This window comes from Gopherus evgoodei, chromosome 9, assembly GCF_007399415.2.
Source record: "Gopherus evgoodei ecotype Sinaloan lineage chromosome 9, rGopEvg1_v1.p, whole genome shotgun sequence".
NCBI lineage: Eukaryota > Metazoa > Chordata > Testudines > Testudinidae > Gopherus > Gopherus evgoodei.
Window position 1 is genome coordinate 90,061,345 of NC_044330.1, and position 14,740 is coordinate 90,076,084.

Here is a 14,740-nt window from a genome sequence, read left to right on the forward strand (position 1 = left end):
GGGTTCTAGTGGGTTCTAATATGTAGAACGCTGTAAGTCCTACTATTTAAAGGGCTACCACTCTATTCCTATAAACTACATCCACCATTTATAAATGCTCTACATAGTGTGGCTACAACATACAAATTAGGGTATTTCAGAGGTACAGACTGAATATGGTAACCTTGGCATGAATCCAATCCAGTTGTTACTAGAGCCCTCATTTCTGGGTATAACATTACAGTAAGAGCCTAGAAATTCCTGACCAGGATTTTGCATCAACTAAAGAAGACAGGAATATCCACCCACCCAAAGAATCTAATCCAAATTTTAGAATGGACTAAGAGCATGCTAGAATAGGACTGTTAATGTTGTGTATTTGCTCATATAGCCCCTGATTTAGCTGAATATTTAATCACATACTTAACTATAAATGTTTTGCTGCATCAGAGCTGGAGTATAGATATGTTCAACACAGATGTAAATATGGAGTCTTCATTCATTAAGAAACTCTGAGTAACTTGGCCTTACGTTTAGGGATGTTGTTTTTCTAGCTTTTTATCTGGAAGTCACTTGAAGGCCTTGTTCAAAGTGTCTCTTCCTTCATTTTTTAAAGAAAAATATAGTACTGATCAAATAAAACTCTATTTGGTTGGGTCTCTGTTTAATCAAAGGTGGCTACTATAAGAATACACATTTTTTTAAGCTGTGAATATTATCACCGCTCAGGTGATGTTCCCAGGTTCACTCAGCCAGTCAGTGGCAGAGCCGGGATTAGGAGGTCAAGAGTTCCTGACCTGACTCCCAATCCTACACAGATCACTAGGCAAATCTGCCTCCCAATGACCCTGATTCTGGGCCACACTGCAGCCCTTTTATGCTGCTCCAGTGGCTATCCCCATGCTGATGAATTCCCCAGATGCCTTAGGACCCCTATCTGGCCACACATGGCCACCATAACTTAGAGCAGCCTCCGGGCTTTAGGCAGGCCCCCAAAATTCAGAGGGCACAGAGGTGGCAATAAGCCACCTTTGCCTCTCATCTGGGCTTTGCCTGCTATCTTCTGCTGCTCAGGAGATGCAGCAAAAACTAGGGCTCAGTGAAACCCCTTTCATGTTCAGCTTTAACCTTTTTATAATGGCACATTCTGGCAGAGATGCGTTGAAGGGATAAGCTGACGCAAACCACTGACATACCCCTATGGAACCGGGGAATATTTTGCAAACTAATAAGGAACACTGTTTTTATGATGTGGTAGAATATGTTCTGTTTTTCACTAAAGAATGTCCAGAATCCCCACAAAACTCCCTTCCCTTAGCCTCCACTCTTTAAAAATTGCATCACTGTTGTAGCCATAAAACCAGTTAACAGAGTTTACTATGGAATAAACAAGAGAGAGCATCCTTGTTCTTTCTAATCATATTTTCCCTTATGACTCATAATCAGCTCCTGCAAGCAGAAGTTAGACTGGAGGACAACATTTTCTGAAGTTATTCTGAGCCTCCCCTCTAATGGTCAGATTTTGGTACAGTCCAAAGAAATTTCAGGTTAAGAAGCCGGGGACTGTTTGTTTGCAGTATTGATTTTGGAGATTTTGTTTGCCTGACAGGTCAGGAGCAGAGATTATATAAGCCAGGTAAGTGCCAATGTTAATAAAGCTAAAATGCGTTTAGTGGATTTGCTTGGTTTGTTACCAGAAACAAAACTCTCTTTATAGTAATGATAATCACTACTTCGATTTTACTTTGATATCCAGAGTAAGAAAATGCTGTACTTATTATAACACAGTAAGATACATACTTTAGATAATCATGGCTGGGTTTGATACTGAACTCTGATTGAGGCTTTTGTAAATGGTATATTGTAGAAGCATGACTACCCAGGCACTTCTTCTGAGATAACCAGTTTAATATGATATGGAGTCTGACTATTCTACAGGTGTGAGTTCCGCACAGACACAAAAATCAGAGGGGCCAGTGTTGATAAACAATGTGATTACAATCTCACAGTTAAACCAGTTTCACAGGGGGTACAGAATTGCACCTTCTTTGGTTTCTTAAAAGTATGGTCAGTTCTTGTTGAAGAATTTTCTATTGCAAGTCTCACGTGGGCATTTTAAATCTTTCTTTAAAAGAGATGTTGATAATATCTAGCAAGAAGTTGGCGCTTAGCATCATGGATAAGTGAGCATTCAAAATGATTTAACAAGAATACCACATATTCATGGACTCACATTCATTAATTGCCATGGTCATCGTTAAAACTGAATTGAATGTGAGAGCAGGAATAAGAGTTTTTAGGAATTGTGAAGACAAAGTTGCCTGCTTTATTTTCAGGCACAGAACATGTCTAGAAGGATTCCACAAACATTTCTATTGGCACACTTTCTCTTGTTTGTACACTTATTCTTAATGCTATCCTGGCTTGCACTAGTGTTAATTGCAAATATATCATCATTCAAACATGCTCAATTATTTCCTTTCCAAATCAAGAGTATTGTCTAAGGCTCTGACCCTGTGCTTTTGGAATTAATCTGAATAATAACTAACTGGTTTTATGACCATTGGATAAATCACTTAGGGGCAGCTTTTTAAAGGCATTTGGTACCTTAAAATTGAGATAGGCATCTAGGTATTTTTGAAAATCCCATTAGGCACCTACTCCTATTTGGTGCTTTTGAAAATCCCATTAGGCAATTAAATGCCTTAAAATCTGGCCCTTAGCTACTTTGGCTCAGCTCCTCAAAGATATTTAGATACCTAAAGATTCAGAAAAGTGCCTAATGGAATTTTCAAAAGCACCAATGAGTTAGGCACCAAGGTACTTTTAAGTATCTGGACCTTCGTGCCTCATTTTTCCCATCTGTAAAAAGAGAATTACTATGCTGATCTATTTAAAGGACAGGTTGTTAGGAATAATTTGATAGAATTGGGTTCTATATAATGTGCAAGGCACCAAACTGGGTGTGGTTTGGGGCTACACAGCCTCAGGGAAAGCAGCAGGAGGCAAAAATACAAAGTATCTCAGCTGTATTTTTTTATGAGAAGAGATTAGCATGCTACTTCTCAAGTATTCAGAAAGTAGGAGCGTAGGACAAGAAAAATGGTTGTACAATCTCCTTAAGACTCAAACTTGGGAAAATCTGTGCCTAGAATATTTACTACTATGTGTACATTCTGATGTAGCTTTAAATGGATAAAAGGTCATCAATGAATACACAAAACATGATCATAGGTGTACATATTCCTTTTAAGAAGGTACTCTATACCGGAGAACAGATTCAGCACATTTGCCTTAGAAGGGATACAATGGTAAGTGGATTCCATGCATCAGCATGTGTACATGAAGAGCAGAAAATGTGCTGGTACTTTCCACTCCCCACCAATAAATATAGCTTTGATTCAAGCACCATCCTTTTTCTAAAATGTGCCTGATTTTTGATGAAATGTTAGACTTCTGTGCTAGTAATCCGGCTCTTCTGTGGAATCCAGCTCTTCTTGATCCTTCACACATGAAGGGAAAAGCAGTTAACATATATTTCCCATGCAACTGTGTGATGAGAAACTTTTCGTGTACAGGGCAACTGAGGGGAAGGGACTGGACAAATCTAGAAGTGTTTCTCTAGGTACATGTATTGTACTGACTCTGAGTGGCTGTGACTGAAAAAGTTCCATAATCACTAACTCTCTTTTTTTTTTTTTTTTTTTGGCTGGTGTGGAGTTTACTTGGTTTGCAAATTCAAAGTTTTGTTTTCTAACTGCCAGCCGTGAAAACTCAGTGTGGGCTCTGAGAGTTCAGCTGGCTTCTTTCCACCTTGTGCATCATCACCAGCAATAGAGATTCTTAGCTACACCTGAGGAAACCTATTGCCTTCAGCTCATGCCCTGAAGCACTTGAGTAACCTCGTTAGCATTAAGTGAGTTTACAAATTTGTAACTGATGACATAATCCAGAGATAACAGGGTTGCACAGATGTAGCCTAGGGTCATTTTTGTACTTTCCTGCAATTCTATAGCACAGTTCATCTAGAAGGATCTCCAAATATTTGCCAGCTTTGTATATGGCTAGGTTGTGACTTCAGACACTGCCTGACCAAGAGATTGTGCATAAACTCCACCTCCCCAGGAGTAACCCTGGGAAGGCTTGTGCTTCCCTGGCACATGTGATTCAAATTTCCATCCCTGCTTTCACCTTGGGCCTAGAGATTAATTCACTGCTGGCCAGTTCCAGAAGTAAATTACTACCCACTCCACAGTAACAAGTAGTGGCACAGAACTAAGGCTCTACCCATTCCCCACCTACTCACCATCCAGGGAGGGTATAAGCAGGCAAGCAGCCCTGTTTATTGCTGCAGACCTGAACCGCAGTTACGGTAGCCTGTGTAGGGACATAATAATACTTGTAGTACAAGTCAGAGTCTAGCCCTTAGGAATTGCTTCACCCACCACTGAAAAATTCCCTCCTGATATGTTCATTAAAAAAATTATTCAGACAGGGTGTATCACATCAACATAAACCAAGCTGTAGGGTGCAATTCATTGTTGCAGAACTCCAGTGAAGCAGATGGAGTTGCATCAAGGATGGACTTGGGTCAGGAAGTTTCAGTTACCCTTCAAACTATAGTGTTCTTTGTAACATAAGCCTCCTAGCTCCCAGTCCAGAGGCAGTGAAGGGGCAAATTAATAGGGCCAGAAAGGACCATTGTTATCACTTAGTCTGAGCACCTGTATAAGACAGGCCACAGATCTTTCCCCCAAATAATTCCTTTTGAAATTATACATTATCATTGTGTGATCAAAAAGAAAAGCCTAATTAGAACATCATAATATAGCTGTGGCAGAGCTGTTGCTACTTTCCCAGTGCCAGAAAATGCATGTGCTCATGTCCTCCTTCACATGGTAAGAATTAAATCTGGCTGCAAATGGAAACTTCACTAGAGTTCCTGACACCATCTACTAATAGCAGTTGTTGCTGTTTCCCTTGGTAATGGCCAGTCCCATCTGATTACCTCTGGCCTGATACTCCTGTCTGCTCAGTACCATCCCTCTCCTGTATTTCCCCAGTTAGTCTGAATATACAGATAAAGGACAAATATTCTCACCAGAAAGTTTAAGGCAAGATTCTGTAGGTAGTTTCCCCCTTTGTAGACATACAGCAAGAAGACTGCCATAACTGTGCAACTAAAAATGTTTGGCATCTCTTGGTTTATTTGGTTACGCAGCCTTACATTCATGTGTCTTTCCCTTAGAATATTTCTTCAACTGAACTAAAAGCTAGTTTTGGATAGAGAAACCTTCACATGCTTAATAAAGTACCAAGCTATCTAATAGTTAAGCACATATTTTCTTTTCAATTTTCCTTTCTAACAGAATCAGTTACTGCTGGACAAGAGAAGGGCTAATGCTTCAGGTCAATTTAGCTACCAGCAGAACTCAGATCATGTAATATAACTTGGCAAGTCAGCAAACATATAAAAATGTTTCTCTCTATAATGGTTCTGAATGAAGTACAGATTTCACAACTGCTTTCAATTTAGCCAGGCTTTTAGTACAGACTTGAAAAACCATCACTTTATAAAGCCCTTAAATCTGAGCAAATAGAAACAAACCACTATAAAATTCTTCTCCTTGTTTCCTGGAACCTCTTTACATTAGGACTCTTTCAGGGAAATAGTTCAGAGCTTGCAGTAATTTAAAGCTTCTGGCTGTAAAACTAGTTTGCTGGTCTAGTGGTTGTGAAGTGAGTTCTTGGCGTGCATGGAACCAGGAAGAGATGCATGTTGACTAAAATACCAAAAGAGTATGTTTGATCTCAGTCAAATAGCTGGCTTTTTACTTTGCTGGTTCATTGCTTGTGAGAGTCCTTGTTTTTTTTAAACAGGAGTAGTCAAAGGAACAAAGAAAGGTTTTTGGCACAAAATATCTAGCAGGCTACACAGCATAGCTAAAAAGGGGCTGGGGAGTGGATGAAACAAACTGAAAATCTTGACTTGGGCTGTGAAAAATGATTGAATTCATTTAAAATCTGGGTGCACTGGCAGTCTATTACATTAGCCCAACTCCTTAAAAGTTCTGCAGCCCTGCACAGAAGCTGTTCAGATATCTATCCTGAGCAGCTAAGCCCCCCCGCATCAGCCCGATGAGTGAAGTACATGGAGGTCATCTCAAAAAGCTTAATGGAGCATGGAATAGAGATTTTTGAGACAGGGATGTTGTCCTAAGGCTATCTTCTGTGGGCTTCACAACAGGATTCAGTTGGAAGGAGAGAGAGCTCTTATCCAAATCCATGCCCAATTGCAGAATAAATACAATATATATGTAGCTAAAAATTCTTCCTTTTTGTGTTGGCTTTTGTGTGAAAGCCTGTGTTTGTGAATTCTGTGTACAGAACTGTCTATCTGGACATATAATGAAATAAATGAATTTCCACTAAATCAGGCACCTCTCTTTGAAGATAGATCCAGATTAGAAGGCAGCACTTGCTGCAGTGTCTCAGAGAGGTGTTGCCCTGATGAATTGAAAAGCAACTTTATGCTTGTTTTTGTGAAGGTGAAAACAGCCTTTGTGACTTCACTGTAACCTCACTCCTATAAAAAGAAGGTAAGCTTGTAGAGAGCAAAACACATTAGTTGTGAATAGCTGTGCTTAAAGGACATCATTTAAAAATCATGCTTCTTACTGAGTAGTCCCATGTAGGTTAGAATGTTTCAGAAACACCTATGATGACCCAAACTGGCAGATTAGCAAAGAAATATTTTCTCCATTATTTTCAGCATGTTTTCTGTGTGCATTTGACAGCGCTCTGTGTATAATAATTCTTACTGCTTTCCTTGCGTGAACAGTTAGTGAGCTTTCTGTTTTTGCTTTTGTGGTTCTTCCACGCATCACTGGGGCACAGAAACTTTAAAAAGAAAAGTTTTTGTAAAACTTTAAAACTCAGCAAGGGCACTCAGAGGGATAGTTCCTAAAACTGTTCTTAAGTCTCCTTACACAGATTTGATTTCAGGTTGATGGCCCTTTAATTTTAGAACTATTGATAGTGCCAAGACTCTATTTGCAGCTATGCTGAATGTGATTTAGCTCTGTGCTCACTCCAGCTGGGGAAGTGTGGCCAGTCATGGTAAGTAAAGATCAAATAATATTGTTCTCTTGCAGTTAAAATAAGAAAGGGGCTATGTGAGCAGGATCTTATCAGAAAGGAGAACTGCCTGGAGTACCTTCACTGTCTGTGCTGATAAATTTATTCCAGTCAAAATCTCCTAGAAAGGAACAGTTCAGAAAAAGTCTTCCAACCCGGATGCTAGTTCCTGAGAAGTCCTGAACATTCTCCATTCAAGTTGGTTTCAACATGAGTTGTGGGTGCTCAGCACCTCCCTGAATAAGCTTTCAGGTTTGCCACTTGATTGTGTTGTACTGGGCAGGGGAGTGAATGAGGCTTTCCATTCCAGTGTCTGGAAGCTTAGCTTGGAGAGTCTAAAGAATGTAAAAGTAAAGAGTGCCACTGTAACTTGCTAAAGTCAAAAGGGGGGATAGTTTTACTAGAGTCTATTGACTTGCTTTCTTTAGTTACTGCAGCCCAGCCTACATAGCAATGCTGAGGAGGTTCTCAAATTGTTGTAATATATATTTTAGGACTACTCATGAACAAGCATTACACAGGTGATGTTTCTATCACATGGCAGCGTACTGAGCCCTAGTCCAAGGCACTCAGGAGCGGTTGCCTAGCCTTGCTGTAAGTCCAGTACGTGCCAGCAGTGTAAGATGTAAATATTTGATAGTAGCTAACCAAGGGACTAGGGGGTTTGCTGTTGAAACAGCATCCTTCGGCCCATGGCAATATCATCTATTTCCTGCCTCCCTCCGGTCACTGTAGTATCCGACCACCTCCTTGTGTTTAATATAGTTATCCTCACAACACAATGCCCCTGCAAGGTAGGAAAGTACAGCTAGGGAACATACTGTCAAAGGTGGATGTTTTACCCTCACTGATGTAGCAGAAATCAGTTGGAGCCAGGCTTCTAAATACTTTTAGGATCTGGGTCTAAATGACTTGCCCAGAGCATCTGTAGCAGAGCAGAGAACTGAACGAGTGACTCCCAAATCTCAGGCTTGCAGCCTAACTCCTGGGCTATTCTTCCTCACTAGTATGCCTAATAACTAGCAAAACTGACTCCTTCCAACACAGCTGCCCTGGAGACCCAGCTGGCTAGGCAGATATTGGTTAGATTATGTTCTTTATTGTATGGCTGCCTTTATACACTGCTGCAGTATAAGCTGTTGTGTTGTAGCTGGGGGGGATTTTAATCCTGAAAGGATTGGAATTCCCATCCAGCACAGCACACCAAGAGGGGGGATGGCTAAAGTAACTAAAAACCTAGCTCTGTGAATTATGCAATGAGAAGTTGAAACCCATATCCCCCTGGAACAATTTTAAAAACAAGCATATCTTGCAAATAGACTCGTAGTTTGGGATCTTAGTCAGCCAGTGGAGACTTTTTAATGAGAGAACGTCGATGAGTGTTATCATGAGGTAATAATCTGTAATCCATTCAAATTAGAGTAATTAATTTTTCCCAGCTCTCGCTCTCTTTTTTTTTTAATTGGTGAAGTATTCTGCACTTGACTTTGAAGCAGGCGGGGGGAAGAAGCAAATCTACTTAATATTCCTTGTCTTTGGAGACCAACTGCCAAGCAGGATATCTCCTTTCAGAATCATTAATGAGAAAAGAATTGCCCTTAAGAAAAGGGAAACTGTTTAGACTGAGCTGTTTTGCCCCTGAACAGCCAATTTTCATACTGTGGAGCTCAAAGGCTGTTTGTATTGACGGAAGGAAATATGTTCCTCTTTGAATTACATAAGTGGTAAAAGGTCTAATCCTAAAGGGATTTGAAATATGCCCATTGGGGAAAATCCTGACCACACTGAAGTCAAAGTCTTTATACTTTGACGACAAATGGGAGTTTTGCCCATGGGAGCTTTGCCTGAGTAAAGACCAAGAACTTATTAAGCAGACACTTCAGGATTTAGCCCAAGAGAGCTAGAAATGGAAAAGAAATACAGAATCATGGTCTATCACTTTTCTAGTGCAGGGTACTCCCCCAGTCTCTGGTGCGCCTTTCGGCATACATTAACTAACATCAATACAGATCAGAGATTTTGGCTCTAAAGGAAAATTTGCCATGCTTAGTTACAGCTTTGGGTCAAATTCTGGCTTCAGTCCGTGTGCAAATAAATGCAACAATGGAGGATGCACATTTGATATCAGATTGCTCCTTCCACTCCAGTGGGTGAAGGTGCTAACACCTAAAGAAGATCATTCTGATATTTTGATTAGACCCGGGTGAACTTTTTCAGATGGAAATTTTGTTCACTGAAAAATGCATATTTGAGACAATAAACACATCTTGCAAATTTTTATCAAATTCACTGAATGGTTTCAGCTGGGGGTGGGGGAAGAAAAATTCCAAAAAGGTCAAAATATTTTTTTTAATTCAAAATATTTATTCAAGTAAAACTTTTGCTTTGATTTTATTTTTAAAAATTATAAAATGGTAAGAAAACCTTAAATGAAACTAAATGTTTCAGGTCAAGCAGAACGTTTTGTTCAACCTGAAATGAAACTTTTTTGGCTTTTGCATTTTTGCCCCATAACCAACCAATCAGTTATTTGCACAGCTCTCACTGTAATTGCATGCCCTGTTGCATGTTATTGCTCCCTCTCCTCAACAAGGATGTTTTACACACACAGTGTCCTCTACTTCAGTGACAGTCTTTTTATTATTGCAGATCATTTCAGGGAAGGAGGAGGATGTGGCCCTGAAAATATGAGGGAAAGAAGAGGCAAGGATTCACCATACAAGACATTCCAAGCAGAGTGTCTTTGTAATCCACCTGTCCTCTCTCCAACAGCCTGACCATGTAGAAAATGGAGCTGTGCAAAATGTTAGAAAAGCCATAGACAATCCTGTATAATTTCTGCTAATAATTCCTGGTTTGTAGCATGTTTACTGCAAGTATAATACTTGGCGGTGTGATTGGTTGCCTAAATCACATGGCATGCTTATATTACCTGATTGCATAGTCATAACTCTTAGAATCAATGCAAACACAGAAAGCAAATTTCCTATTCACTTTCCACCAGGATTCTCAAATACCTGCTGCTTCTGTGAACATTGCTGTCAGGAAAATCAGTTCACTAAAATATCTGGAAAAAGCAAAACCAGCCAAAGCATATTCCTTTAAAAATTCAAATAGCTTCTTGTGGAAATTGTGTTGCAGTCTTCACTGTTCATGCATAGAAGTGGTGACAATTAGTGGGCCCCATTTTCTACTTAGCTGTTGGAGAGAGGAGGGGTGATTATGAACACACTCTGCTTGGAATGGTCTTGTATGGTCACTTTCCAGGATTATTTGATTATCTTTTATTTAATCATCTCCTTGCCACTGTGGTGGCTTGGTCCCTCCTAGTCCCTCCCTGTAGCATATCATGATGTAGTCTCTTGTATGCTGTAATATTTTGGTTTCATTTCAGTTGCTGGGGTTAAGGTGTGGGTGCTCAGTGGTGTTAAGTGCCTTGTGATGTACAGGAGGTCAGAATAGATGATCTGGTGGTCCCTTCTAGCCTTAAAATCTATGACTCTGAATCCCACCAGATGGAAAGGAGACAAAAACCTTCCCAGGTACTCTAGCTTGGGAGCACACACCCACTCTGTTCAGAGTTTAACTTCCAAAAACCCTAGAGCCATGAGCAAAGAAGGAAGTGCTATGCACCGGCTCTGTCCAGAATAATCTTTATTATTCTTCCTGATGAGATGCATCCTCAAAGTTCTCTCCAACTCAAAAATTAGGGCCTTTGTAATAGCCGAAAAGGTAAATCCTTTTGAGACTTCATGATCTAATTCCAGCCTAATCTAATTTGTAATCCACCTTTTATCTGACAGCAGTCTATCATTTTGCCTAGAACTACTGGTTGTACAATCTGTTTTAAGAGCATGCTGAGGGTGGAATCCAAATTTACACAGATTATTAATCTTAATCTAGGCTGGACAGAGGACTATGTTTTCATCAGTGAAATCTTTCAAAGATCAGAAGTATCATGAACTCAAGCAGCAGTGCATCAAACAAGGACGACTCTTTGAAGATCCTGAGTTTCCAGCATCGGACGAATCCCTTTTCTACAACAGGTGCCCCTCTGGAAGAGTGGAATGGAAGCGGCCAAAGGTAATTTACACCATTCGTGATGAATAGAGCCCAGTTTGTGCTGTTCATCTGCAAGGTTAACAGAATCCTTTTAATTCCTATTCACCCTTCAGGGGTAAAATATAATTTACAAAACAATTCTTCTCCTCCCTGTCCCACAAAGCCCCTTCCCCCACCATTTATTTCATACAGTTGTAATGTAGAGACAACAGACTTGCTGTGTCAAATTGCTGTCCAGACTACAATAATGCTTTAATACAGAAAGACACAATGTGAATTAAATGCTGTGCATGACTAATTGTGTTTTTTACTATTGATAACTCTCTACTATAAAACCAGAAATATGAGGTAACTATAATCTTAGTTCCATTTAAATCAGTATTCTCTGAATTCACTGAAAAAAATCTGTCTGTAACAGATCACTCAATACAGTAATATGTTCTTGGAGTAAAATATTAATTACCTGGGTCAGTCTGCCGAGAAGTCCCTTTTTGGCCTACTGTGCTGACAGAAGTAGTACAATAATGTGACAGACTTGGTTAATTATGGTTTCAATTTGTAATGTATTGAAAATGTTATCAAAACTACAAGCAATCACTTTAAGTTTATAAGGGGTTTTCTGGTCCTTCTTTCAGGCTAGGAGGCTCTGTAGGGAATTGTGCAATCTGAGTTTTGAGAATTCTGTCTGGAAAGGCTAAGCCTACAGGAAGGTGGCACGATTTGTGCCTCTCTGCCTTGGGGACCAGCCTGCTTTGTCTCTCTCTGGTTTTGATTCTTGTGTGTGAGGTTCTGGATTTTAAAAAGAAAGTAGTGTTATGTTGCAACTTTCCAGCAAGAGTATTTTATATAACATCTGTTTATGTGCCACTAACATAACACACTTCCTTATCTGTCACTTCTGGAATCCCTATATAGGAAAATTGAATGCTATATGGCAATTTCTATTCTATATCTGTTTTTATACATCACTCATCACCAGAGTAGCTGAGTGTCTTCCAGTAGTGCATTAGAATCATAGAATATCAGGGTTGGAAGGGACCTCAGGAGGTCATCTAGTCCAACCCCCTGCTCAAAGCAGGATCAATCACCAACTAAATCATCCTAGCCAGAGCGTTGTCAAGCCTGACTTTAAAAACCTCTAAGGAAGGAGATTCCACCACCTCCCTAGATAATTGATTCCAGTGCTTCACCACTCTCTGAGGAAAAAGTTTCTCCTAATATCCAACCTAAACCTCCTCCACTGCAACTTGAGACCATTACTCCTTGTTCTGTCACCTGATACCACTGAGAAGAGTCTAGATCCATCCTCTTTGGAACCCTCTTTCAGGTAGTTGAAACCAGCTATCGAATCCCGCCTCATTCTTCTCTTCTGCAGACTAAACAATCCCAGTTCCCTCAGCCTCTCCTCATAAGTCATGTGCTCCAGCCCCCTAATCATTTTTGTTGCCCTCCACTGGACTCTTTCCAATTTTTCCACATCCTTCTTGTAATGTGGGGTCCAAAACTAGACGCAGTACTCCAGATGAGGCCTCATCAATGCCAAATAGAGGGGAATGATCACGTCCCTCAATCTGCTAGCAATGCTCCTACTTATACAGCCCATAATGCCATTAGCCTTCTTGGTAACAAAAGCACACTGTTGACTCATATCCAGTTTCTCGTTTACTGTAGTCCCTAGGTCCTTTTCTGCAGAACTGCTGCCTAGTCACTCTGTCCCTAGACTGTAGCAGTGCATGGGATTCTTCCGTCCTAAGTGCAGGACTCTGCACTTGTCCTTGTTGAACCCCATCACATTTCTTTTGGCCCAATCCTCTAATTTGTCTAGGTCCTCTATATCCTATCCCTATATTCCAGCGTATTTACCACTCCTCCTAGTTTAGTGTCATCTGCAAACTTGCTGAGGGTGAAGTCCACGCCATCCTCCAGATCATTAATGATGATATTGAACAAAACCAGCCCCAGGACCGACCCTTGGGGCACTCCGCTTGATACCGGCTACCAACTAGACATGGAGCCATTGATCACTACCCATTGGGCCCGACGATCTAGCTAGCTTTCTGTCCACCTTATAGTCCATTCATCCAGCCCATACTTCTTTAACTTGCTGGCAAGGATACTGTGAGAGACTGCATCAAAAGCTTTGCTAAAGTCAAAGAATAACACATCCACTGCTTTCCCCTCATCCACAGAGCCAGTTATCTCATCATAGAAGGCAATTAGATTAGCCAGGCGTGACTTGCCCTTGGTGAATCCATGCTGACTGTTCCTGATCACTTTCCTCTCCTCTAAGTGCTTCAGAATTGATTTCTTGAGGACCTGCTCCATGATGGAAGCGGCACAGGCCAAGGGATGTACTGGCCACCACTTCCAGCAGCTCCCATTGGCCTGGAGCAGCAAAGCACAGCCACTATGAGCCACAATCAGCCAAACCTGCAGACATGGCAGGTAAACAAACTGGCCCAGCCCACCAGGGCCTTTCCCCGCACAAGCAGCGGAACAAGTTTGGGAACCATGGATCTACAAGCAACCAAAGCCTAGCTCCAGATATACACTGCTGCTCCAGTGGCTTCTGCAATAGGACATAGGAGGCTCACTGGAGGGCTCACACTACTTAAAGGGATATTACTCTACAGAAAGGTGCCTGAGAAATTGCAGGGAATCCATCTCCATAATGGAACAGAATGGGTCTGATGTGAAATGAAATGGAAAGGAAGGAGGCTGCGATACTGGAATAGAGGGAGTGCTGCCTCCAAAAGGGGCTTGTGGAGTCTTCCCTCTCCTCTGAGCCCTCTGAAGTTGGGTGTGAAAATGTCAGCAGGCCATTTTCTCATCCGTCCTTCTGATGCATGTCTCAGACTCAGCTCTATCAGGTCCCTGGAAAAAATATTAGCAAATGTGTTGTTTTTTTTCCTTTACTGATTTATGGAGACCGGGACAACATCCTGGCTGCACTGAGGTTGATAGAAGCTTTACCATGGATTTCCATAGGGATGGGACTTCACTTGAGACTTAGATGTTTTAAAAGGATGACTGTTGCAAATAACACAGAAAAAATAACAAGAAGTCCTTGTGGCACCTTAGAGACTAACAAATTTATTTGGGCATAAGCTTGCGTGGGCTAGAACCCACTTCATCAGATACATGGAATGAAAAATACAGTAAGAAGAATATATATTATATCACATTATATTACTGTATAATACAGCTTTTTGTATTACTGTATTTTTCACTCCATGCATCTGATGAAGTGGGTTTTAGCCCACAAAAGCTTATGCCCAAATAAAAGTGTTAGTCTCTAAGGTGCCACAAGGATCCTTGGTTACTTTTGCTGATGCAGACTAACATGACTACCACTCTGAAACCAGTTAACACAGAGACATTTGTACTGGTGACTGCTTCTAGGCTATTTTATTAGCATCTGCCTTAATAATCTGCCTTAATAGGAACCAAATGTTACATTGTTCTCTTCTAGCTGCTGCTGACATGCTGTGGTTTGAGTTGCTGATATTATTTTATTGGGGTCTGTTAGTCAGTTTGCAGTGGGGGTTATGGGTTGTTAATT

General features: G+C 40.8%; 1 protein-coding gene across 2 annotated transcripts in view; it reads left to right on the forward strand.

Annotated features, from left to right (window-relative positions):
* The first annotated feature begins 1,440 nt into the window (after positions 1–1,440).
* Positions 1,441–14,740, forward strand: part of CAPN6 (calpain 6) — an 80,629-nt gene continuing 67,329 nt past the window's right edge. Inside the window, exons 1-2 of one of the 2 annotated variants that reach the window (XM_030576070.1) lie at positions 1,441–1,615; positions 11,020–11,199. In XM_030576070.1, the coding sequence (XP_030431930.1) occupies positions 11,035–11,199 (165 nt within the window). In that variant the 5' untranslated portion in view covers positions 1,441–1,615; positions 11,020–11,034. Of the gene's footprint in view, positions 1,616–7,051; positions 7,099–11,019; positions 11,200–14,740 lie in introns of those variants that run through there. The other variant, XM_030576069.1, reaches the window with a different exon arrangement.